The 24,304-nt window shown below is 41.1% G+C and overlaps 2 protein-coding genes and 1 non-coding gene across 3 annotated transcripts in view; 2 read left to right on the forward strand and 1 right to left on the reverse strand.

The window, feature by feature from the left end:
- LOC126259535 (mediator of RNA polymerase II transcription subunit 24) overlaps window positions 1–3,357 on the reverse strand; it is a 158,052-nt gene extending 154,695 nt beyond the window's left edge. The window contains exon 1 of the mRNA XM_049956410.1: window positions 3,081–3,357. Coding sequence (XP_049812367.1) covers window positions 3,081–3,173 — 93 coding nt within the window. The 5' untranslated portion in view covers window positions 3,174–3,357. The remainder of the gene's footprint in view (window positions 1–3,080) is intronic.
- Trnat-ugu (transfer RNA threonine (anticodon UGU)) lies at window positions 769–843 on the forward strand. Its single transcript has one exon. It is a non-coding gene; the product is annotated as a tRNA-Thr (tRNA).
- Window positions 3,358–3,575: 218 nt separating the features above from the next.
- LOC126259536 (U6 snRNA-associated Sm-like protein LSm2) lies at window positions 3,576–21,260 on the forward strand. Its single transcript, XM_049956411.1, has 4 exons — window positions 3,576–3,733; window positions 3,818–3,885; window positions 19,525–19,615; window positions 21,048–21,260. The coding sequence occupies exons 1-4, from the start codon at window positions 3,731–3,733 to the stop codon at window positions 21,171–21,173; spliced, it is 288 nt and encodes a 95-aa protein (XP_049812368.1). The 5' UTR covers window positions 3,576–3,730; the 3' UTR covers window positions 21,174–21,260.
- The last annotated feature ends 3,044 nt before the right edge of the window (window positions 21,261–24,304 follow it).

The raw sequence follows: 24,304 nt of genomic DNA on the forward strand, positions 1-24,304 counted from the left end.
GGACCATAAAGAGTATGACTGGTGCATATATCTTTTAATGTAATATATCTGTAAGTTTATTTGGTACGACAAGATTTATAGGCCACTTTGATAGCACACTATGATGAATTTAACATAGTTTGACCTATATATGACGGTAGTATCTGTTCCCGGAAGAACAGTTACCGTGGATGACCATGCAGCTTTGCTAGAAATGAAATGATAATTAAATGGACACCCTAGCTGCAAACAGGCGTTGATGTACTTCATTGGGGACATGTTGAAAATGTGTGCCCCGACCGGGACTCGAACCCGGGATCTCCTGCTTACATGGCAGACGCTCGCTCTATCCATCTGAGCCACCGCGGGCACAGAGGATAGTGCGTATGCAGGGACTTATCCCTTGCACGCTCCCCGTGAAATCCACATTCCCAACATGTCCACACCACTACATTCGTAGTGCGCCTAATAGATGTTTGCCCATCATACTCATTACTCGTGGCAGATTAATATACCAAGTCCCGTACGAGTTCGGGCATAGCGTGTGCGTTCGCACAAGAAGGTCAATGGCCGGGAAGCCATATTTTAACTATATATGACGGTAGTATCTGTTCCCGGAAGAACAGTTACCGTGGATGACCATGCAGCTTTGCTAGAAATGAAATGATAATTAAATGGACACCCTAGCTGCAAACAGGCATTGATGTACTTCATTGGGGACATGTTGGGAATGTGGATCTCACGGGGAGCGTGCAAGGGATAAGTCCCTGCAGACGCACTATCCTCTGTGCCCGCGGTGGCTCAGATGGATAGAGCGTCTGCCATGTAAGCAGGAGATCCCGGGTTCGAGTCCCGGTCGGGGCACACATTTGATACTTCTGGATATGCTTCATGTTCTGACTGGTTTGAAGTCTGCATCCTTTGCTAAAAATTGTTTTCTGCAAGCTGGACAGATCTTCTGACCAGGTTTCACATTGCTCTTAGTCACGGCTTGCAATTGTTTTGCTGTTTCCACATTGACAATCCGTAAACCATTTTTTAACAGAATGGTTCTTTGCACCAAATGGATTACAACAAGATCCCTGCAGAAAGTCATATTTGTCCATAAGTACTGCTTTGTGATGAAAGCATATTTGTGCATTTTCAGTAAGACATATCTCAGTTCTTTGGTTTATTAATTCCTGTTTCTCTACAGAAAATTCTTTTATTGGAATGAAGCCTTGTTGATGTGCGTATGTTTTTAGATGACATGCAGAATTATCTGCAATGGCAATGACACATGGTACTGAAAACTTGTTGATATCCATTACACTACAATTAAATTTATGCTTCCAATTGCCGTTTGTTTTAATATTAGATAAAGCAGAAGGGGTGTATATTTCCATCTGTAAAATATTAAACAATCATAGATAATGGGAACTTCCTTGAGAGTACAACAGAAAAAAATTAAATAACCCGATAAACATTTCTAAAGAGTCACCCCGTACCTTGAAATAATTTTTACTTACCAAAAAAAGATGTTTATCTAGTAATGATAACACACTTTACATCATTTAAAAAGGCACGCACAACATCTGAACACTCTTCACTACACAACAGTGTGCTTCAGACTGATTGTTGTCCGCATCTCGTGGTTGTGTGGTAGCGTTCTCGCTTCCCACGCCCGGGTTTGATTCCTGGCGGGGTCAGGGATTTTCTCTGCCTCGTAATGACTGGGTGTTGTGTGCTGTCCTTAGGTTAGTTAGGTTTAAGTAGTTCTAAGTTCTAGGGGGCTGATGACCATAGATGTTAAGTCCCATAGTGCTCAGAGCCATTTGAACCATTTTGAACTGATTGTTGGAGCATGTTACCAATCTCCATTGTTGACACTAAACTGGTCTGTGTCCAAAATAAAAACAACTTTTTCTGATCAGACAAGGTGAGCTCAGATAACTCAGTTATTATTTGAGCAATCTGGACGCCACTTGCAGAGCTTTATGACATGTTGACAGGTTGCAGGTAACTAAAGTATCAGCTTCAGAAAGTTATTCTTTTGGTAGATACAAGGCAATAAAGAATAGTCAAAATTTGGTACAACAAGATTTATGAGCCACTTTGATAGCACACTATCATGAATTTACCATAGTTAGCCTTTTGTTTTACAGCTAAGATATTGTACCCAAAAGTTGAACAGGATCACAAAGTTTCAGCACGACACGTCTCTTAGATCCTGAACAATGGTAAAACAAAGTTAATCATTTATTCATTTCAGTCTCAATGTCAAAAAAAGAGCCTTTACGAAAAGGAAGCTAGTGGCCCCACCATACTACTTATGAGGCTGTAATTTGGCAGTGTTTCATGTACATCCTGTAAAAATTTCATCAACATTGGCGATGGTCGAGTGGGGAGACTGTCTAAATTTAGGCCACTTGACATGGAATGACCCATGTGGATTTACATGAGAAGTTAACAATTGCCAATACCTGGTGCAAATGAATACTGTACCCATTCTACTGGAAGCCGAGGTTAGGAAATTGTATTGCATTTTTATTGGTTGTGTTGTCTACAAAACCAGTTTATGCCTCAAACAATATGCAAGTCATGTAGGCCTGAGTTAACGACCTAGAATTTCTGAAATTTGAGAGTCACGGAGACGTGAGCCTTTCAGTACTATTGTAGTTATAAGGCAATCAGCCATTTTTAAGCGCTGTACACAAAAAGTGATTTCTTGATGCTATCCTAGTTACCATGATTTACTGTGGCTGGTTGTCTGCAAATAATGTCGATTAGAAGTTGTTCCGTAATCATACGAAACCGATGGTAATTGTGAAAATACGAGCGACAGAATACTCAACAAAAAAATACATTTAACAAACCACATCGTTTTCTAAGTGTAAACCACTCTTGTCTATTTTTACAAAGTTATTTGCTTAGTTTACTTGTAAACATACGTAGAAGCGCAAAGGATATCCTCCAAGTACTCGGAGAACGTGAATATTTGGATAAAGTAAAGCTTCCTCTAATAACATGATGTGGAAGTTTAAGTAGGGACGGTACAAAGTTATATTTTCTTCAAATTGCTTAGTAGTGTAGGGGTGTATTACTGTAAGACATGTACTCACCGTTTTAATATGTATGCCCCACTGAAGGTCCGACCAGCGTTCCCTCCAAGCACGTAATAATAATGCCTTCAAACTACTTGTTTTGCTAGTCATTGGCAGGCAGTTTGTATCAGTTTGAGACAGAATTTAAAAGCTACGTTTCAGCATCTTACACAAGTATTCATGGTATCTCCCTAGCAGGAAATAAACAAAAAACTTTTCACTAATCACTACTCATGCACTTGTACCACCACCGCGACCGCCACTACACATTACGTTCACAAACATCAACAAAGCAGCGAACACACGCCGTGTGTTGTTGTTGCAGTCATGCCAACAGTACACATGGAATTAAATATACTAATTTAATACAAATATTCATATTAATGACGAATCGTTGTTAAATTTCCTTTTAAAGCATAATATATGTTCTTCAGCTCTATAATAACATAAAACTTCTTTCTTTCTGCAGCGAAAACGCAGAACTGTAGATCATCTTGTTTTCTATGAGTGCGTCAGTTGTTAGTAATTGAATCGATATTGTAAATAGCGTCCAACATGTGCGGTTGAAACTGAAGACCTGTATGTTTGGTTTGTAACCGGTGTGAAGTACAACTTCGGTGTTAGTAAAATGTATTGAACTTCTCAGCTATTCGTGGCTGGCTATAAATATGGTTTGTCGTAATTCATTATCAGAGCCTGTACAAGTACATTAATTTCAGTAACCTATAGAGATTCACTTAATACTTTCTTTTCAGTTATTCTATTCATTCTTTAAATCCCTTGTGGGGAAAGACGTCGTTGTGGAACTAAAAAACGATCTCAGGTAAAGTATTACTTGCCTTCATACAGTACATAGTTGATTTACGAATTTTAGTACCAAGTATCATGACCGTCGTCATTGCAGAAATTTCTGCCGTACCTTGTTTGTATCAAAGTATGAACTTTTTCAGTAGCTCGTGATATGTTAGAGTTGTAGCACACAAATGCACTGACAACTATGACCAATGTTCAGTCATTAGATTTCATTGTTTCACATGTATGCCTATTTGTATGCAATAACCTTAGCTTATATGATGTAGATATTGGTAGGAAGTAAAAGATTTTAACCTTTTGGGAAAAAAAATTCTCCACTATTTAAGACCTTATTGTTTCGATAGAAAGGCTGTATCATTAAAAAGTTTTATAGATCTACAAAAGACTTCCACTCCTAATAGAAAGTGGGATTCACTACACAGCAATAATTAAAATTTTTCATTCCAGTTAGTATTTGTGTATGCCCCTTATTTCTAAGCTTAAGGTTGTTATGTTGTTGAGAGTCGCTATTAGTAAAAGTTTTCATTTATTTCTCTATTTTTATCGAAGGATCATCTCACAGTGGTATAGGGTTTGTCAAGGTAATACAATGTGCTATCCAAAATTTTCAGGACTGGTGCTGCCATCTGGTGCAAACCTTACCTTTGGACTAATGGTCACCATCACCCTCGAAGTGGTTCCCATCCGTACATACACACTGGTCTCAGTGCTTCTGCCACTGGTCAAACGTTTTCTGGAAGTCCTGTTCATTGAGGGTGTTTATCACAGCCAGCGATGCTTCTTGGATCCTCTCTAGAGTGTTGAACAAGATGGCCTTTCAACTTGAGTTTCAGTGTTGGGAATAGTGCGAAGTCGCAAGGTGCGAAATCTGGCAAGTACGGTGGGTGGGGTACAACCGCCGTGCTGTTTTTTGACAAAAAGGTCCTGGTAAGCAAGGGCGTTTGACAGTGTGCATTGTGATGCAGCAGCCAGTTGCCTTGACGCCAAAGTTCGGGCCCCCACCGCTGCACGTTTTCATGGAGCTGTCGCAAAACGTCACAGTAGTACTTCGAATTCACTGTTTGGTTGGGTGGGATGAATTCTTTGTACACAATTTCCTTGGTATCAAAGAAAACAATGATCATGCTCTTCACCTGTCTCACTTTTGGAGTGCCCGGGCTCTTCCACTGGGACGATTGTTGCTTTGTCTCTGGGATAGCCCGTGACAAGAAGGTTGGATGATCAGATGCGATTTGACAAAGGTCCGTGCACACTTCAACATGCTGGGCCTTCTGATTGGAAGTCAAGATCCTTGGCACAAATGTTGTGGTGACACGATGATGCTCAATTCATCAGTCAACATTCCTTGACATGTCCCATAACCAATACCCAATTCATTCTGTTCGCAGATCCATCGTAAAATGCCACACACCAAACACAGAATATTATGGAAATCACTGTAGACACACAACATGTCCTCCCAGCTGAATGCCACTCTGCACACTTACTTAACAGATATGCAGCTCTCCCCACCTAGTGGTACAAAGATCTACTACTCCTACTTTCCAGATGGCAGCACCAGTCCCAAAAATTCCGGATTCCACCTCGTACAGTACTTATCGGTAGGCCAAAATATACAACACACAGCATACATACCATGTTTTATGAGGATAGGGGAGGCTTTGATTAAGGAACATCCAGCATTTGCCTGAGTGATCTAGGAAAACCCAAATCTGGATGACCAGACAGAGCAGCTTCATCCTCATGAACAAGAGGTCTGTGTCTTAACAACTGCACTGCCTCATTCAGTAAGTCCATATTGTATAATGTTCCTGGATTTATGCACAATCTGTTTCAGGTTACTTGCAATATAAAACCGTTTTGTTCCTCATTGTCACAGGGTCATTCCATATCAAATCACCCAATAAAAAATAAATTTTACACCCACCTCCTTAGATTTTCATGAAATTTGGCTCAAATGGTTCTAATACCATCCTGACAACACCTGCAATTTTTTTTTTTTTTTTTTGCTGTATCTCTTACAGTTTTCTTTATAAATTTTTAAAGTTTTTATGTTTTGCGTTTTCTGAACCTTCGGAAATGGTCAATTTAATTTGTATTCAAAACTTTAAATTTGCTTATCTTAAAAACTCTTTTAGATAACATCATGAATTTTTGCAGCAAGTTTATTTATTATACATATTTGAAGATAAAAATGATGCTATTAAAATATATTAATATTTTCAATGAAAAAAAAAATATATGTAATTTTTTTTTTTTTTTACGGATGTTTTGTTTTATAAGAATTGCAATATCTAGAGTCTCAGACCTGATAGAATGCTCAAATTTGTTTTAATTTACTCTTAAACATATAGGCTACTTGGTAAAACAAAAATAATGATGGCTTTTTAACATGTTTATTAACACTAGTAGATTACATTAGAATTATGTACAAAGATAGTTTACTTACGACACTTATGTATAATCCAACTGATTGCTTGAAACATTGAATTTTTTGAGTAATTTTGTCTTTTTAATAAACATTAATGCTGATTCAAACTGTTTTTCCACTTCATCCAAGAGCTTTCAGTTCTTTTGATACAGTCTTTTTTGAAGTAATACATTCTCCCAGTGCTGCTTGATTGAGGTGCGTCTACTACACAGACTATGTGCTCCAAAGGCACTATGCAGGAATCTTCTCTTTCAGGCCAATAAAATGATGCAGCGGGTCCTGAAGGATGTAGAAATAGAATTTCTGCATCTTCTTCATCATTGAATATTGTTTTTACCAGTCCAAAGTACCAGTTACCATCATAATTTGCAGCCACATGGCTGTTTATGGATGGTTCAACACGAACCCAATCAGAAGAAGAATGGAAAGAAAAGACTAAGGAGGGTGTTTTACACTATCTGTAGTCCTTCCAATTTCAAGGTTGTTTGTTGGAAGTGGTTTGAAGTTATGAAAACTTCTTGTTCCAGGAATGGTTGGGGTTGCTGAAAAACGTTTTTCTAGTTTTAACCGTAGCAAATCAGCTTCTTTTTTGTCAATAAAGTGAAAATGAATGTTTTCAATATTTTTTTCACAAAACTTATACACATCGATTGCTGTCATTATTTGTTCTTTGTCTGAAAGCTGTAGACTGGCTTTCCTTAAAATTCTTTTAATAGTTCCTCCTAGGCCATCACAAATTGACTTCCCATGACTTGTTGCAAAAAAAGAGTGTTGGGCCTTCAAATTAAAGTCTCTCAAGTGTTCAGTCAAATTTTTAAAACTGTTTCTATTTTTGTACTGCCCAGCACAACCATCTGTAAAGTAGTGAACTGAGTCAATGTCAGTATGATGTAATGACAGCGACTTTGTAATTTCTTTTTGTACAAAGTTAACAAAACCAGTGTCATGTTCTTGGACATCACTAATAAAACAGTGGTTGGAAACAAAAACATTGTTTTCCTTATTTCTTTGAAAAACTCCAACTGGGTGTAGAGTACAACCACCTCTATTCCAGTGGTAACTTTGGATCTCATTTTGTATAACAAAGGAATAATTTTCACTGAAATCCAGCACAATAATTGCTGTTTTGGGTGGTGGGTCTTCTTTCAATCTTTTAAAGGCTGCTGATTGGGATTTTGCTATAAACGAGTTCGGGGTGAGCTTTTCCAATGACCTAACCAATAAAGAAATGTAGTCTTCAACACTGATAGACTGTTTGATCATTTCTGCCCTGTCTGTGTTAACCCACTGACTGATTACAATTTCTTCTTCTAAATCATAATATTCACTTAGTTTTTCAGTTAAGCACTCTGTTAATGCAGTATTTGCAGGACAGCTGTTGCAATGATGTAGCATGCAGTTTTGGTTTTCTGTGTTGCACACAAGCATCTTAATTAGGTCTTTATAAGATTCTTAAATTTTCACAGCATCCAGTAATAGTTTAACATTCTGGTGGTTACTGCATACACATACAGTGTGTGTGCCTGCAGCACCAGCAAGGATACACCATTTAGGTCTCAAGAAACAAAATTTTGAAAATGCTACTTCTACCTCGGGATTCTCCCATTTGAAAGAATAATAGAGTTCTCTCAAGCTACACAAAATGAGTCTCTTTTGCATGTACACATTTTTTTGAACACTTACTTTGTCTTTTGTTCCAGGTAGCACTCTGGAACTTTCATCCTTTTCATAAAAATCTGTTACAAGTCTTACTGTATTTTCAGAAAGAGTTTTACCTTTTTTTGGACCAAGAGTTTCCAAAATACCCTTTTCAGATTTTAGCTTTCTAGCTTGTCGCACCATATACTCACTTACATTAAATTCTTTCATCACTTTATTTCGACTCCAAGAATCTGGAGCCAAGGTCAGAATCTGGATTTTTCTAGACCTCCCAACAGATGAAATCTTCTCTTTCATAAGAGAAATCATTACATCAAAATCCTTTGCTTTCTCAACCACATCAGAACTTGGTGCATCATATTTTAATGCTTTTGAAACCGCCTTTTTTGCAGTCTTTTCAATACTGCTAACCTTCCTTTTAAGATAAGACCCTTTACTTTGTTCTGACAAGCCATGAAGCTTTATCGGTGTTAAACCTAAATAATCAAGAGCAATGTTTGTTTGTACGAGGGATTCATTTCTGGATTCCAATGATTCTAATTCAACCATGACTTCATCATCTGTTTCACTTTCATTGACTTCAACTCTTAATTTTTCCTCACAAAAGTTACGGCATGTTGAGCAAAGCTTTTGTCCAGGTTTTATGCTAATATTTTTTGTCAGTAATTGTTTGGAAAGATCCAAGCCTACACTTCTCAACGATTTTTTGATGGGCTTTTTGCGTTTTTTTAGTGGGTCTACACATGTTGTTTGATACTTTTCAAAAACATTTAAAAAGTAGTAGCTGTGGTGTGAACATATATTCTTAAATTCACACAGATTAATTCCAGATCGTAAGTGGATCAAATCTTTTTCTTCCTCACTCAATTCTGATACCGGTTTTAACTTTTTTGAAGGTGTGTAGGTTGTTTGGAAACAGTCAGATTTTTTAAATAACCCTACACTACAGGTTTGAATGTCTGACATACTGATTTCACTTTTGGTCTGATTACTGTTCTGGTTACTTTTATAGGATATTGGAAAAGAATCTCTGTAAACTAAGTAACAGTACTTAATGAGAGTTCGAATAAACTTAATAAAATACTATCCAAGCACTATTTAACACTGTAATAATTTTTTACTTCAAAACACAGGAGTAACAAAACAAAATCCAAGTGTACATTGCTACTCCAAGAAGACAAAAACTCATTTCGGTGTCTGTCACTTGGTATTTTTTATTTTTAAAATATAATTAATATTATTTTAAAAATTAGATAACTATTAAACAGGTTAAAAAGCCAACATAATTTTTCTTTTATCTAATAGCCTATACAATTAAGAGTGTTTTAAAACAAATTTGAGCTTTCTATCAGGTCTGAGACTCTAGATATTGCAGTTTTTGTAAAACTAAACATCCGTTAGCTAAAAAATAAAATTAAAATGTTGTAAATTTTTTTTTCATTTGGAAGATTTTAATATATCTTTATGGTAATTTTTTAACATTTAGATATAATACACAAACTTATTCCAAAATTTCATACTGATATCTTGAGTATTCTTTAATATACAATTTTTTTTAGTTGTGAGGACACGTTTAAGTTACAATTTCCGACTGCTGAAACAACGCCAAATCTAAAAACTTTAAAAATTTATAAAAAAAACTATAGGAGATAGAGCAAAAAAATTTTACAAGTGCTTTCAGGATGATAAAAGAAGTAATTGTACCAAGTTTCATCAAAATCTGACATGGTTGGTGTCAAGGCCTGGGTGACTTGACATGGAATGACCCCACAGACAGTGAGGACACCCACTGATCATTCCTGGACCATTTCTGATTACTTGCCCCTTGAATCAACTCTAACTCCATTCTTACCATATTCACTATGTGCCACTGTCCACCTGTGTGACTTGTATATCTTGACACGTGATTTCCTTGTGAAAGCAGTAAACCATAAGGACGTACTGAAATGCAACAAGGTGCAGTAGTTATCCCCTTTCATTACTATCCACTACTCTGAGTCCTCTAAGTAATCTTTAATTTTGTAATATGCATTACATATGAAGAATATTTTAGCTGCATTTTAAAACAGATATATTTTAGTAATCTTTTTCATTTCCTTTGGCTGTTCATTATACAGTTTAATTTCCTGATATAAAATGCTGATTTTAATTTTTTGTTTGTTTTTCCTGGGTAAATGTTAACTACATACTGGCTCTTGTTCCATGATTATATATAGAACTATTAGTGAAGCATTTAGTAATACTTTCCCTGATATGCACCACAGATTGGTAGATGTACTCTCTTGGTGCAATAAGGATGCCCATTTTTTAAAAAAGCTCTTTCCAATGACTACTGTTTCCTATTGTTATCCTAATGGCCATTTTGTGCAATTTAAAAACCGTGTCCATGTTTTATGTCTTTGATCCCCGGAAAAAAATCTTGTAGCTAAGAACTAATTATATGTAGGCATCATATGTTATCACAACACATTGGCTATTACAAACAGATGTAACACCCTAAGAGCATAACATTCTGATGATATCTTTTTAATAATGTGCATGCCGGACAAAGCACACCAAACAGCTATCTTCTTTGAGTGGAGAGGTTCTTCATGCTGAATACATGGGTTGTCCTATGACCAAGGCCAGAGCAGCAATTCTGGGATTTTACATAACCTGACAAATGAAACCAGAACTCATCTGATATGAAGTAAAGCAAGGGGTCCTAGTAACATTTAGCAGTTGATGTTAAAATTTGGTTACAATAATGAACTCGCTTTTCCTTATCCTCAAATATCTACTCTTGCACGACATTTACATCTTCATATGTTTTAGTACACAGTGACACAATGTACGAGATCAACCGACCTCCTGTGGCAACCTCCTTATCGACTTGCGAGGACTTCCCTTAATGACCACACGAACTCTTATCTATAGTCTCTGGGATCCTTACTATCCGTCTCCTATTCCTCTGCACATTGTACAAATCTTGAATAGCATTGGTCGACTAATGCAAATGCCCCATTTCTGTAAGAACTCAACAATATAAGTGCCTCACAACAGCTAATGCATTAACACACAGCTGCAATCAGCTTCTCAATAAAATGCAGTGTAGCCAACTTTCAAGACAGATTGCCACTTCACAAGCAATTCGATTTGAGATGAGTAACCAGTATGTGAGGCGTACTGGTGCTGTGTGGAGTACCCTGTATGTATAGACCAATGAGCCAAACAATTATGACTGCCTGCTTAATAGCATATTGGTGCATCTTTGGAATGATATACAACAGTGATTCTGAATAGCATGGATTTGCAAGTCCTTGGTAAGTTTCCAGAGGTATGTGGCACCAGATGTCTGTGCAAATAGCACACAATTCCTTTGAATGATGGTCGGGTGGTTTGAGTGTGCAGCACTGGTTGCCAATATCATCCCCACATGTATTCTGTTGGATTCAAATCAATCAGATTTTTTGGTGAAGACAGCAATGTGAGTTAACTATCACACTTCTGAAACCTCTGTAGCACCATTCTGGTCTTGTGACACAAACTGGGCTGTAGGAAGAAGCTATCACAGTAGGGAAAACAGCAAGCATAAAGGGTCCCCCCCCCCCCCCCCCCCCCGCAGGGGGTCCACAACTCTCTTGTGGATACATGCATAGCGAGCTTGGGACCCCGAGCTGATGTGGCTCTGTATGTTTTGTGCCTACGTCCGGAGACGGACACTCAAAAATGTAGCACATTCTTTGCTTTCTCTGCTTGCATGTCTTCATCCTTCCTTTGTCCTTCTCTTTTCCTTACCTCTTCTCTTTACCCTTTTCTCCGCTGCGGTGTTTGAGACCTCTCTACTTTCCTTTCCCTTCCTTTGTTTTCCCCCTTCTTTGTTTTTCCCCCTTCTTTGTTTTTCCCCCTTCTTTGTTTTTCCCTTTCTCTTTTTTCCTCCCTGTGTGTGCCTGAAGGCCTACCCAAGCATTTTCATGCATAGCCGGTGATGGGGTGACCCGTAATTCCCCGCCCCGAGTAGACAGGTAGGACACGTACATACCCCCTGGTAAAGGCCAGGCCCAGGGAGGGGTGATTACTCGAGCTGATACCTTCCGAAAGTGCCGATTGGTCCCTCCGTCCGTTTCTCGGGAGGTGTGAACAATCACCTAAGGCGGGAGTGCCCTCAGAGAGGGCCCCCACAAGGGAGGAGCGCGCCATCGGAGACGCCGGTAATCATGGGGGATTCTTCCGCAATGGTTTCCTCATCTTCCACTATGTCTGCTCACAAGCGTAAGTTCACTGAGTCTCAGCCACAGACAGTTCTTCCATCGTTGCCACAGTTCCTTGTTGTTTCTCGGTCTGACGAAGGTCACGACTTCTCCACGGTCAACCCTTTCATTATTCAGAAAGGTGTCGACGCAATTGCAGGTCCTGTAAAGTCTTGTTCCAGATTACGGAATGGCACCTTGTTGCTAGAAACAGTCAGTGCCCTCCAGGCACAAAAATTGCTCCATACTTCACTGCTCCACACCTTCCCTGTCCGGGTGGAAGCGCACCGCACTTTAAATTCCTCACGTGGAGTCGTTTATACCCGCTCCCTTGACGGATTGTCCAACAAGGAAACTCAACACTATATGTCTGACCAGGGCGTAACGGCTGTTCATAGAGTCATTAAAGGGTTGACACGAAAATCGTTCCAACCTGTACTGTCTTCTTGACATTTGACAGAGTTCAACTCCCATCAAACATAAAAGCGGGCTATGAGATAGTTTCCGTTCGCCCCTATGTCCCAAACCCTACGCGTTGCTATCGGTGTCAGCGGTTCAATCATACCAGCCAGTCCTGTTCCAACCCAGCCAAATGTGTTACGTGTGGCAAGGATGCCCATGAGGGTGCTTGTCCACTTCCATCCCCTCGTTGCATCAACTGTATGGGTGACCACGCTGCTTCCTCTCGAGATTGCCCCATTTTTAAAGACGAAAAGCTCATTCAGGAAATCAGAGTGAAGGAAAAGGTGTCGACCTTTGCTGCTCGAAAATTATTTGCCAGTCGAAAGCCCACTGTGCCTCAGACAGGAAAATACAACATTGTCCTTGCCTCTCCTCGGTCTACAAAGGAGGCGGCCACGCAGACTTGTGATCTCACCTTTAGTGACACGGTCGTCAGATCGGCCAGCGCAAAGATCGCCCGTTCAACCTCCCCACTTTCGCCTGCTCACTCTATGGCTCACCCTTCATCGGGTTCTGCTAAATCTCGATCCCGAAAGTCAGACAACCGGACTTCCAAAAAAGAGCATACTCGTGAAGATTTTTTACATACCCCAACTCCACAACCATCGGTTTCTCCTTCATCTAAACATCATGGTTCCAAGAAGGCTAATAAGAAACCTAGTTCCTCTCCTTCTCCGCCACGGCGTGTCTCATCTACAGCACCACCTGGCGGTAACCGCCCTCGGCCGTCTTCTGTGTCGCCGAGGCGCACTGCTGGCGGCCGATCAACCGGCCGATCTCTGGTAGCAGGAGCTGCTCCTGAACAACCTATGGATCAGGATCTTCTGCCTTCGGCTGAATGCCGTTCCACGCTATCGGTCACAAGCTCTGAGAAGTCATTGAGTTGACAGCAACCTTGGTCACATTCTTCCATTTTCTGTCCACCCTATGTCCATTATCCATTGGCATATCCGCGGCATTCGAGCCAATCGGGATGAATTGACGATCCTCTTACGATCCTACTCGCCGGTCATCTTCTGTCGTCAGGAAACAAAGCTGCATCCCCATGACTGCTTTGTTTTCCCCCATTTTCAGTCAGTCCGATTTGATCTGCCCTCTGTTGAAGGCACTCCAGCACATGGAGGACTCATGATTCTTCTCCATGATACTCTCCATTATCACCCAATCCCCTTAAACACTTCCTTCCAAGCAGTCGCTGTCCGTCTTTCCCTTTCTGGATACACGTTCTCTCTTTGTACTGTATACATTCCATCATCCACACCTATGGCACGAGCTGATCTCCTTCATCTTCTTGGTCAGCTTCCACCCCCCCCCACCCCCCCTATTTGCTGGTTGGGGACCTCAATGCCCACCACCTGCTTCGGGGATCTCCTCATCCTTGTCCGCGTGGCTCACTATTGCTAGATGTCTTCCACCAAGCGGATCTTGTTTGCCTCAACACTGGAGACCCTACATTTTTGTCTGCCTCCACAACAAATTTCTCTCATTTGGACCTTTCGGTTGGTACTGTTCCGCTAGCTCGGCACTTCGAATGGTTCGCCCTTGCTGATACACACTCGAGTGACCACTTTCCATGTGTCCTTCGATCGCAGCCACAATTGCCATATATGCGCCCAAGACGCTGGAAGTTTGCCCAAGCCGATTGGACACTTTTTTCGTCTCTAGCGACATTCGATGACCGTCACTTTCCTAGCGTCGACGATGAGGTCACTCATATTACAGACGTTATTCTTACAGCTGCGGAACATTCAATACCTCGCACCTCCGAATTGCCCCGACGCCCCCCCGTTCCTTGGTGGAATGAGGCATGCCGTGACGCGATACGTGAGCTGCGACGACGTGCTCTTCGCGTTTTCAGACACCATCCTACTTTGGCCAACTGTATCCGCTATAAGCAGTTCTGTGCGTGGTGCCATTGCATCATCCGCGATAGCAAGAAGGCAAGCTGGGACTTCTTTACTAGCTCATTTAACACCTTCACTCCCTCCTCGGAAGTTTGGAGTCGGATTCGACGGTTATCAGGCGCGCCTAGTTTCTCCCCGGTCTCTGGGCTCACTGTCGCGCATGATACATTAGTGGACCCATCGCAATTTCAAACTCATTGGGTCAACACTTTGCTGAGATTTCGAGCTCTTCAAATTACCCGTCAGTGTTTCTCCCGAAGAAACGTGCAGCGGAAGTGCGACATCTTGCTTTCTCCTCTCCAAACGCGAAAGCTACAATACTGTTTTCTCCATGCGGGAACTCCAACATGCACTCTATTCTTCTCGCTCCTCCGCCCCAGGACCGGATGGTATCCACATCCAAATGTTGCTGCATTTATCGTACCATAGGCTGCGTTACCTCCTTCGCCTTTATAATCGAATTTGGACCGACAGTACTTTTCCCAGACGATGGCGGGAAGCTATCGTCGTTCCTGTTCCGAAATCTGGAAAGGACAAACATCTCCCCTCTAGCTATCGCCCCATTTCTCTCACGAGTAGTGTATGTAAGGTTTTGGAGCGTATGGTGAATAGCTGTTTAGCTTGGTGGCTGGAGTCCCGCAGTCTTTTAAGACCTGCCCAATGCGGTTTCCGAAAGCATCGTTCTGCAGTTGACCATCTTGTTGCTCTCTCCACTTATATCATGAACAATTTTCTCCGGAAACGTCAAACAGTAGCAATATTTTTTGATCTGGAGAGAGCATACGATACCTGTTGGAGGACAGGCATCCTCCGCACACTGTTCTCTTGCGGCTTTCGAGGTCGGCTGCCCCTTTTTCTTCATGAATTTATGGCAGAGCGCACATTTGGAGTGCGGGTGAACACTACTCTCTCCCGTACTTTCTCCCAAGAAAACGGGGTACCCCAGGACTCCGTGCTAAGTGTTGTACTGTTTGCCATTGCCATAAATCCAATTATGGATTGTCTCCTTCCTGATGTCTCGGGCTCCCTCTTTGTGGCCGATTTTGCGATCTTCTACAGCTCTCAACGGACCAGCCTTCTTGAACTACATCTTCAAGGATGTCTCGATCGCCTCCACTCTTGGAGCATCGAAACAGGCTTCCGCTTTTCTCCCAGTAAGACCGTTTGTGTTAATTTTTGGAGTCGTGTGGAGTTTCTTCCACCTTCCTTAAATCTAGGACCTGTGAACCTTCCGTTTTCGGACGTCGCTAAATTCTTGGGTCTTATATTTGACAGAAAACTGTGCTGGTCCTCCCACGTTTCCTGTCTTTCGGCTCGCTGTCTGCAATCCCTCAACACCCTCCGTGTCCTGAATGGTACCTCCTGGGGAGCGGACCAAGTAGTCCTTCTCCGCCTCTATCGCGCCTTAGTGCGCTCGAAATTGGACTATGGAAGCATAGTTTACTCGTCTGCTCAGCCGTCTATTCTTTGGCGTCTCGACTCTATCCACCACCGTGTATTACGTTTAGTGTCTGGAGCTTTTTACGCCAGCCCTGTGGAAAGCCTTTATGCTGAGACTGCTGAACCTCTGCTGTCCAATCGGTGAGCTTACCTTCTAAGTCGTTATGCTAGCCATTTGTCTTCCATGCCCGCTAATCCGGCCCATGACATTTTTTCGATGCCTCCTTGGATTTAGGGTATGCAGGCCGCCCTTCCTCCCTACTACCACTGGGAGTCCACTTCTGTCAACTGCTCCATTCTCTTTCCTTCCGCTTTCCTAAAACTTTCTTGACAACTTGGGGTATAGCACTGCCTTGGCTCCGTCCCCGAACCTGCCTGCTCCGTGACCTTTGTCAGTTTCCCCAAGGATGGTACCCCTTCACTTGTTTATCATCGGGCATTTTCTGCTCTATGTGCACAAATGAAGGAAGCCACATTTCTTTTATTTACACTGATGGCTCAAAAACATCGTTAGGTGTAGGGAGTGCCTATATTGTTGGCGACACCCCAAATCGATTTTGGCTTCCCGACCAGTGTTGGTTTATACTGCGGAGCTTTATGCTGTTCTCCAGGCTGTCCAATACATCTGTCGCCATCAGCGGATACAGTATGTTATCTGTTCAGATTCTCTCAGCTCTCTCCTCAGTCTCCAAGCTCTCTACCCTGTCCACCCTCTGGTCCACCGGATTCAGGACTGCCTACACTTGCTCCACTTGGGGGGCGTCTCGGTGGCGTTCCTCTGGATCCCAGGACACGTTGGTATCTGTGGAAATGAAGCGGCCGATATAGCGGCCAAGGCTGCAGTCTCTCTTCTTCGGCCAGCTATTCGCACGATTCCCTACGCCGATCTACGGAGTGTTTTATGTCGTCGTGAGGTTCTTTTATGGCACGCACATTGGTCGACACTTCCCCATAATAAATTGCAGGACGTGAAAGCTCTTCCCTATGCTTGGACCTCTTCCTCCCGAACTCGTCGTCGGGAGGAGGTAATTTTAACTAGACTCCGGATAGGGCACTGTCTTTTTAGCCATCGACATCTTTTAAGCGGCGATCCTCCCCCACTCTGTCCCCACTGCTCTCAGCTGTGGACGGTAAGACACCTTTTACTTGAGTTCCCCTATTTTACTCCGTTACACACCCGTCTACAGCTATCGCCTGATATATCGTCCATTTTAGCAGATGACACGCGCTCAGCCGATCGCGTTCTCGAGTTTATTAGTGCCAATGAGATGACTCCAGTCATTTGAAGCTCTTTTTGGGGACAATCGACCCCTTTCTGTAGTGGTTTTTTAAGCTTTCCTTCTGCTTTTAGTTTCTCCAATTTTTTGGGTTTCGTTCCCATTGCTGCTGGTTTCCATTTTCGTTTTTTACCTTTTCCTAAGTCACAGACCAGGTGCTAATGACCATAGCAGTTTTGCGCCTTAAAACCAAAACAAAATAACGGGTCGCAGGAGGTCTACAGTAATGTTCTCATAGTCCACAGCAGCCGTGGTTCCTTCTGTTACTGTCGAAGATCTCATGGAAGCTTAGGTGAATCTCTCCCATAGCATAATATTGCCATCACTGGCCTGTGTAGGAGCTGCAGTGTATGTTTCAAGCAGCTATATGCCTGTATGGTGGCATATCCGGACACAAACACCGACATAGAGTAACAAAAAGTGTGATTCATCTGACCAGTTGACACATTTCCATTGATACATGGTCCAATCTCAATAATTCTGTGCCCACTGCATTCTTAATTGATAATGTCATTGGATCAAAATGGGAACATATAGAGATCATTTGCTGTGGAACCCCATGTTGCACTGAACAGTGTGTTCTGAAACACTTATGCCTGCACCAGTGTAGTACTCTGCCACACAATTGCCACCTGTCCAGCTCTACATAGTGGGAAAGCCTCTGATCACGTTTTATGATAATGTGTGGACACCTACTAGCTTGTCGCCAACTCGTGGTTTCACAGTCTTTCGATCACGTTCTGTAGATGCCGACAACAGTAGCATACGGATAGCTGAAAGCTTTGCCGTTTCCGAGCTGCTTGTTCCCAGACACCAGGCCATAACAGTCTGCCCTTTGTCACAGTTACTTATGTAAGTGGATTTCCCCATTTACAGCCCAAATTACTAGACTGATTCCCCATTTATCTTTGCTCCACTTATATACTTGCCTTACTCTGTCATGTGCCTGTCAAGCCACCAGCTGGCATGTAGCCTTGTGATGGCATGCAGTGGCTCATCATTATATAACGACGTGCAGTGTGCTTTTTGGTGGAACATTTTTGAAATGAAGAATAAGGCAGAAACTAGTTACATCCAGTACAATAAATTATCCTATAGTCCAGTGGGACACCTGGTACTGAGGGTGTAAGCCCTTGAATCACTTTTTGGAAGGAATCAAAGGTGGGTAACACTGATAATGAAACGGTGGAAAATCTGGGATGGAATAACAGCAGGATGAATTAGGATATATTCCTACCCATCACATGAAGGAGAGGTTGAAAGCCGACAGGTATGTGTAAAAGTAGACTGTAGAGTGTGTGCTTGAATGTTTTTGTGTGTTCCTTCATCTGAGGAAGGACTTAGACAGACAGCTGAGTAATGTCAAAAAGCCTACTTTTAAATGTAACTGTCGGCTGCTCAATGCATCCTCTATGTGGTGAGTAGCAATCTATCCTGGTTCATATTATTGGCACTGATAATGATTAGAGCTGTGCCACACTAAATATTCCAATAAGTGTCTATAAAATTATTCTAAATTTTCAGTGATGGTTTTTGCAAGACCTGATCAATGATGAATTTTCAGAGAAACATCTGTATCAACTTTTATATAATTCAAACCACCTTACAGTATTGGTGATATTGTTCTCCGCCTCTGACATCTCCTATTCCCACTCATTAATGGTGCCAAAGAGAACAACTGTTTGTAAGCCTTGGTAAGAGCTCAGATTTATGTGACTTTCCTGTTGTGTTCATTTTATGAGATATACATGGGATAAAATTGTATGTTGCTTTACTCTTTGAACAGGTGCTCTCATTGTTTTAGTAAGCCTGTTCATGGTGCACAACATATTCTTTGTAGCAGGTGCTACTAGCACTAAATGAGCCTTATTGTGGGGCTATTGCACTTACTAAATGGACAGCTCAGTAACTGCAGCCTGCTGCAAATGGGAGTGTAATGTAGAGCTTGAATATTTTGATGGCTTACATGATATTGTGTAAATAGGATAAAAATAGAAGGAAGTGCATGATTGAAACAGGTAATGCTCTTCCATGCACAGCAGACTAAACAGAGATAATGCTCTAGAATCACAGACTTAATGTTATGATATCATCCATTTGAAATATGTTTTATATGTACACCTAACATGATTGCTGCTCAAGACTTTAGTTGCTAATTAAAAATTGTTTCTGGAGTTTCAGAATGCAGACATTTTTGTTATCATTAAACATTTGCTGGCAATATTTTTTTATGACTGCTTGTTTCAGCATTTGTGGTACACTTCATTCTGTGGACCAGTATCTGAACATAAAGTTAACTGACATCACTGTTACTGATCCTGACAAATATCCACACATGGTAGGTTCATATTCTTCTTGCATCTTTTATATGAATCTTATTCTACATGTTTTTGATTAATTACATTGGGAAGAAAAGAAGGTGAGTACAAAAACAAAGAAATACCCTTTGTCTGTCATAGAACTATAAATCATATCATTCATCATCGTTTAATGCTATGTCTCATGAATCCTGGGGGGAAGGGAGGCAGAGAATTAGTGCCAGCCATAATTTGTATTATAAGGTGTAAGATGCATTGAAACACCGCTTTAACCATTAATTACTCATATCCTGTAGATTCAGTGCACAGGCAGACATTTATCATCTTTCTTCTTTCAAGTCTATTAATGTCCAGTTGCATCCAAGTGCAGCAGCCCATGTGTGTGCAGTATCATACTGACATGGAGGCTATGAATAGTGTCCTTCACTGAGGTAACAATTTTATATGATTGTTCACTAAAATACTCTCATGTGCATGCCCATAGAGCACATTTTAATCTCTCTTCCAGACTCCATATGTACTCATTCACTGTTACGGACACTCCGTAACCATTCCTTGCTGTTGTTCCAATCATTACTGTCTTCTCAAATGAGACCTTGTCCCAGGCAGCCAGTTACTTCAATCCAATAACTTTTGTACATGCAGTGTTAAAGCAGAATGACCACCATCTCCATCTGTTAGCTTCCATGTTTATTCCTCCTAGCTGCATGGTTGAAAATGTCCATCAACAAATGGTCAAAGACTGAAACTTCAGTTGTGAACCATAACTGAGCATTCCATTCGTTACTGTTACAGGGAAGTAGATGCTTGCTGTACTCTTCTATTATTGAATACTATGCCCTTATAGCTTTCATATACATTTTAGAGAACAGTATGTTTGCAGTATACATTGGAATCACAATACATGTTGGTTATGAGCCTTTGAAAACTCACTTCACTCCTTTGAATATTACCCTTTGTGCCAGTTGTATTCTCACTCTTTATTTCTTTAACTATACCGTGCAGGGTACATTGTTCCTGTCATTAATGTACTTTTCATCATGACAAGTGTTTGGGTAATACACTTCCATTCTTTCCTCAAATCTCATGAGTTTTTTGTAATCCTCTTCATTGTGTCAGTGGTGTCTACAGCCAGCATTTCGTCTCTGCTTTCAAACCATGGATTTTAAAAGATGTCATCTTCCTTTCTTCGTTGTTCCTTGCAGTTTTCTTCTCTCTCTTACCTCCTTCCCTTCCCCCAACTGCCCCACACATCTCTCAATTGATTGTTATTTATCTTTCATATATCTATGTAGCCTCCTCTCTCTTCACTCTATTCCATCTTTCACAATCTTTGTGATGGCTCTTAAACTGGATTTTATGTTGTAATCTTGTACGATATAGTATGAGTAAATTCATCAGGATTTTCTTGCAATAAGATCACATTTTAAAAGCAATTTTGTTTGCTTCCAGTTGTCTGTCAAGAATTGCTTCATTCGTGGTTCTGTTGTTCGGTACGTGCAACTCCCAGCAGATGAAGTTGATACACAGTTGCTGCAGGATGCAGCAAGGAAAGAAGCTGCTGCACAAGCTCGTTAAAAATAACCTAATTTGACAATATAAGACAATAAATGATTGTGAAACATGTCATTTAATAAAAGGACTTATTTTTTTAATCTTTGGAAATTGCATTGTGCTTATTGAACTGTACATGAGTAAAGTCAGGAATTACCGTATTTGTTACCCTGAGTAATTGTTTCATTGAGCACATTGTTACCATTGTGATTTTGTTATGTAAGTAGTTCACTAGAAAGAAACTAATAAGCTCTCTTTTCTTAACTATTCTTTTATCCTAACAATATGATCTCTCTAGCCACCAGATTTTATAAGTTTGGAAGTTCAATAATTGATGTTTGGTTTTTCATACCGCACAATGAAATTATAGTTTAGAGCTTTTTCTAACGTAAGACCAGAGTTTTGTCATGCTGCAAATGAAGTATCGCTCAAAGAGGCATATTTGTCACTTTGTAAGGAGAACAGCACTAAAATACAGAAAAGAGAAAACCACCTGGAATACGTTGTAGATACCTCTTATGTGAGATGACTCATTTATTACAGTCAGTTAGTAATAAGAAGTTTCATTTCAAGACTGTGTAACCATGTGCCGTTATTTGGAGGGTTCTTGTACTTGTTGTCCCTGTGACTCCATAACCTCTCTTTGTAATGAGGAGACAGTTATTTATACCGTTTGTTTTAGCATTCATAGTCTCTATTCAGTAAATATCAGATGTTCGGGCCCTGGAGCATTGTAGTGTCCTCCTAAAGCATGGGAAGGTTTAATTTGTTATTGTAGTGTTACTCTTGCCAGCTTTAAGGGGAGAAAAATCATGAACCAGTTGGTCAACAAGGACCTTGCTTGGATTTTAGAATGCTGACGGCTTTCTAGCCCCTTTCAGCATGGATTCAGAAGATATCCTTCAACCATGGATATCTAACTCTGTTGAGTTGACAATACAACAAACTGTCCTGCAGAGGAATCGCCTAATAGAAAACTTTTTTGACTTGGAGAAGGGTTATGATACTACTTTGGAACATGACATCCTCAGACAGTTCCAGATGTTGGGTTTTGTAGGATATATGCATTTATTTGTTTATATATTTTTTCCCTATACTCTAATTACTTGTGATACAGAATAGGTGACATCCAGTCAGTCAGTTTTTATACAATAGGCAACAAATCTCAAGCATTTCATAAATTACATGTGCCTCCTGGATGGTACTCAAGAAGAGCAATCTGATTGCCCAAGTTCTGGTTTGGTACATGCTTCAGCAACCACTGTTTGGTATTATGGTGGAACCTTGTGTAGTATAGAGTACAAAGATCTTGACCTAACTGCTGGAATTGCAGGGATGATTCAGATGTTGCGGCAAAAAAGAAAACTCCATGCCAATTGGGTGGATGGTTGGTGAAGTGAAAGAGTTATTAACGGCCAATGTCTGGTTCACCTGCCACATCTCAGCTGCATTAGGCTTCCCTAGATACCAGGATTAGTGTCTGGATTGACCTTCACTAGCAGCTTGCTGGACTTTAGGGCATCTTGCTAATCCTCACAGCATTACTCATGACTGTTTTGATGGGTTGCCAGATAGTAACCAAACACAATCCAACAAGAGTGATGTGATCCTGAATACCCAGTCTGTTGAGGGTCAGCAGTTTGGCCACACCACACAGGTGTGTAAGGGCTAGCAATGTGAGGCAAAACAGCCCATGAATCAGTACATCATGTTCATTCCTTTCATGCTGTATTAAATATGAAAAAAGTCAACTTGTCTGGCATCCCAAAGTGTTGATCATAGGGAAAATAAAAAAGCTAGTAAAATACACCAGTCACGTGTTTTTGCGACATAATTAGCTGCAGTAGGGAAGACACCAAAGTTACTACAGTGACAGAAATAAAAGATATGTCACAGGAAGAGAACTCACACTTACAATCAGAATGCAGTTGGGAACCCTCCCTGCAACATATCCTTCATTCACATAACCCCCTATGGCACTAATCTTCACTAGTTCCTGTCCTGCCCTTTCCTGATCCCGCTCCAGCCTCCACGTGCCTTCTTTTCTCCCTATGCATCAGCATAGTAGTCTCCTTTCCTCTCCTCTTGTCTTCTCTCCCCTCCCCTCCCCCAAGCATGGACTCCCAGTGCTGGACTTAACAGCCCACCACACTCACTGTCATGCACTTGCACACTCCCATTGGCAGGACTACAAAAATTTTCTTCCACCCTGACTTTGCGATACCTCCCCCTCCCTGCCCCACACCTCTCCTGTACACCACTATCCACCTGAGATGAGATCACTACTCACTGCAGTTGGGCTTCAGTGCCTGGAGATGACAGTGACCTTGACTGAGGGAGCTGAGAATGTATGAATTATTTGTGCGTCTTTTTCTAAATCTGGTGAAGTAGTTTGTCTGATGCTTTTAAATGTGCCTGTCTGCCACCCAACTCCTACTCTGTGTGACGAGTAGCAGTCTATCCTAATTCATATTGTTGTTAAGTGAGAAACACATCTATGTACCAGTATGGGGCATAGTAGGGGGTTCTCTTGATTGGTATGGTTTTCCTTGGCTGTATGCTCTAGATCCATACGCCAAACCAACTTTCATGCACTTTGCAAGCACTGAAAGAAATGAGACATATTTGGGCTGTAATACTCCGAAGTCAGTGCTCGTTACTTAGTGATGATTTTTCAAATTTTTGCTCTTCATCCAGCAACCACACAATAGCTCCACCTAACACTGAGTGTGTGGACAGTCAAACAGAGATTGCTGTTTTAAATTTTCTGCTGTGAAAGCTACATTCCTTCTTGACAATTCAAATCATATTTTTAATGTTTCAGAATTTTGAATCAGGGACCCATTTTAAAGATCTGGAAAGCTTTATTTTTGGTTACAAGCTTACCTGATTGTTGCATCCAAGTGGACTGAAAGCAGTTTTAAAACACATTGTGAAGTACTCTCCCACTTACCAACCTCTTGTAATTCTTTGTATCTATAAGACTGAAGCTATCAGTGAGTTGCTGGAAAAAATACGATATTAACTTTATCATCATCATCATATCATCTCCTCCTCCTCCTCCTCCTCCTCCTCCTCCTCCTCCCTCTTCTATTCATCAGTCTTCCGACTGGTTTTATGTGGCCCACCAAAAATTCCTCTCCTGCACCAAGGTC

Source organism: Schistocerca nitens, chromosome 5, assembly GCF_023898315.1.
Source record: "Schistocerca nitens isolate TAMUIC-IGC-003100 chromosome 5, iqSchNite1.1, whole genome shotgun sequence".
Classification (NCBI taxonomy): Eukaryota; Metazoa; Arthropoda; class Insecta; order Orthoptera; family Acrididae; genus Schistocerca; species Schistocerca nitens.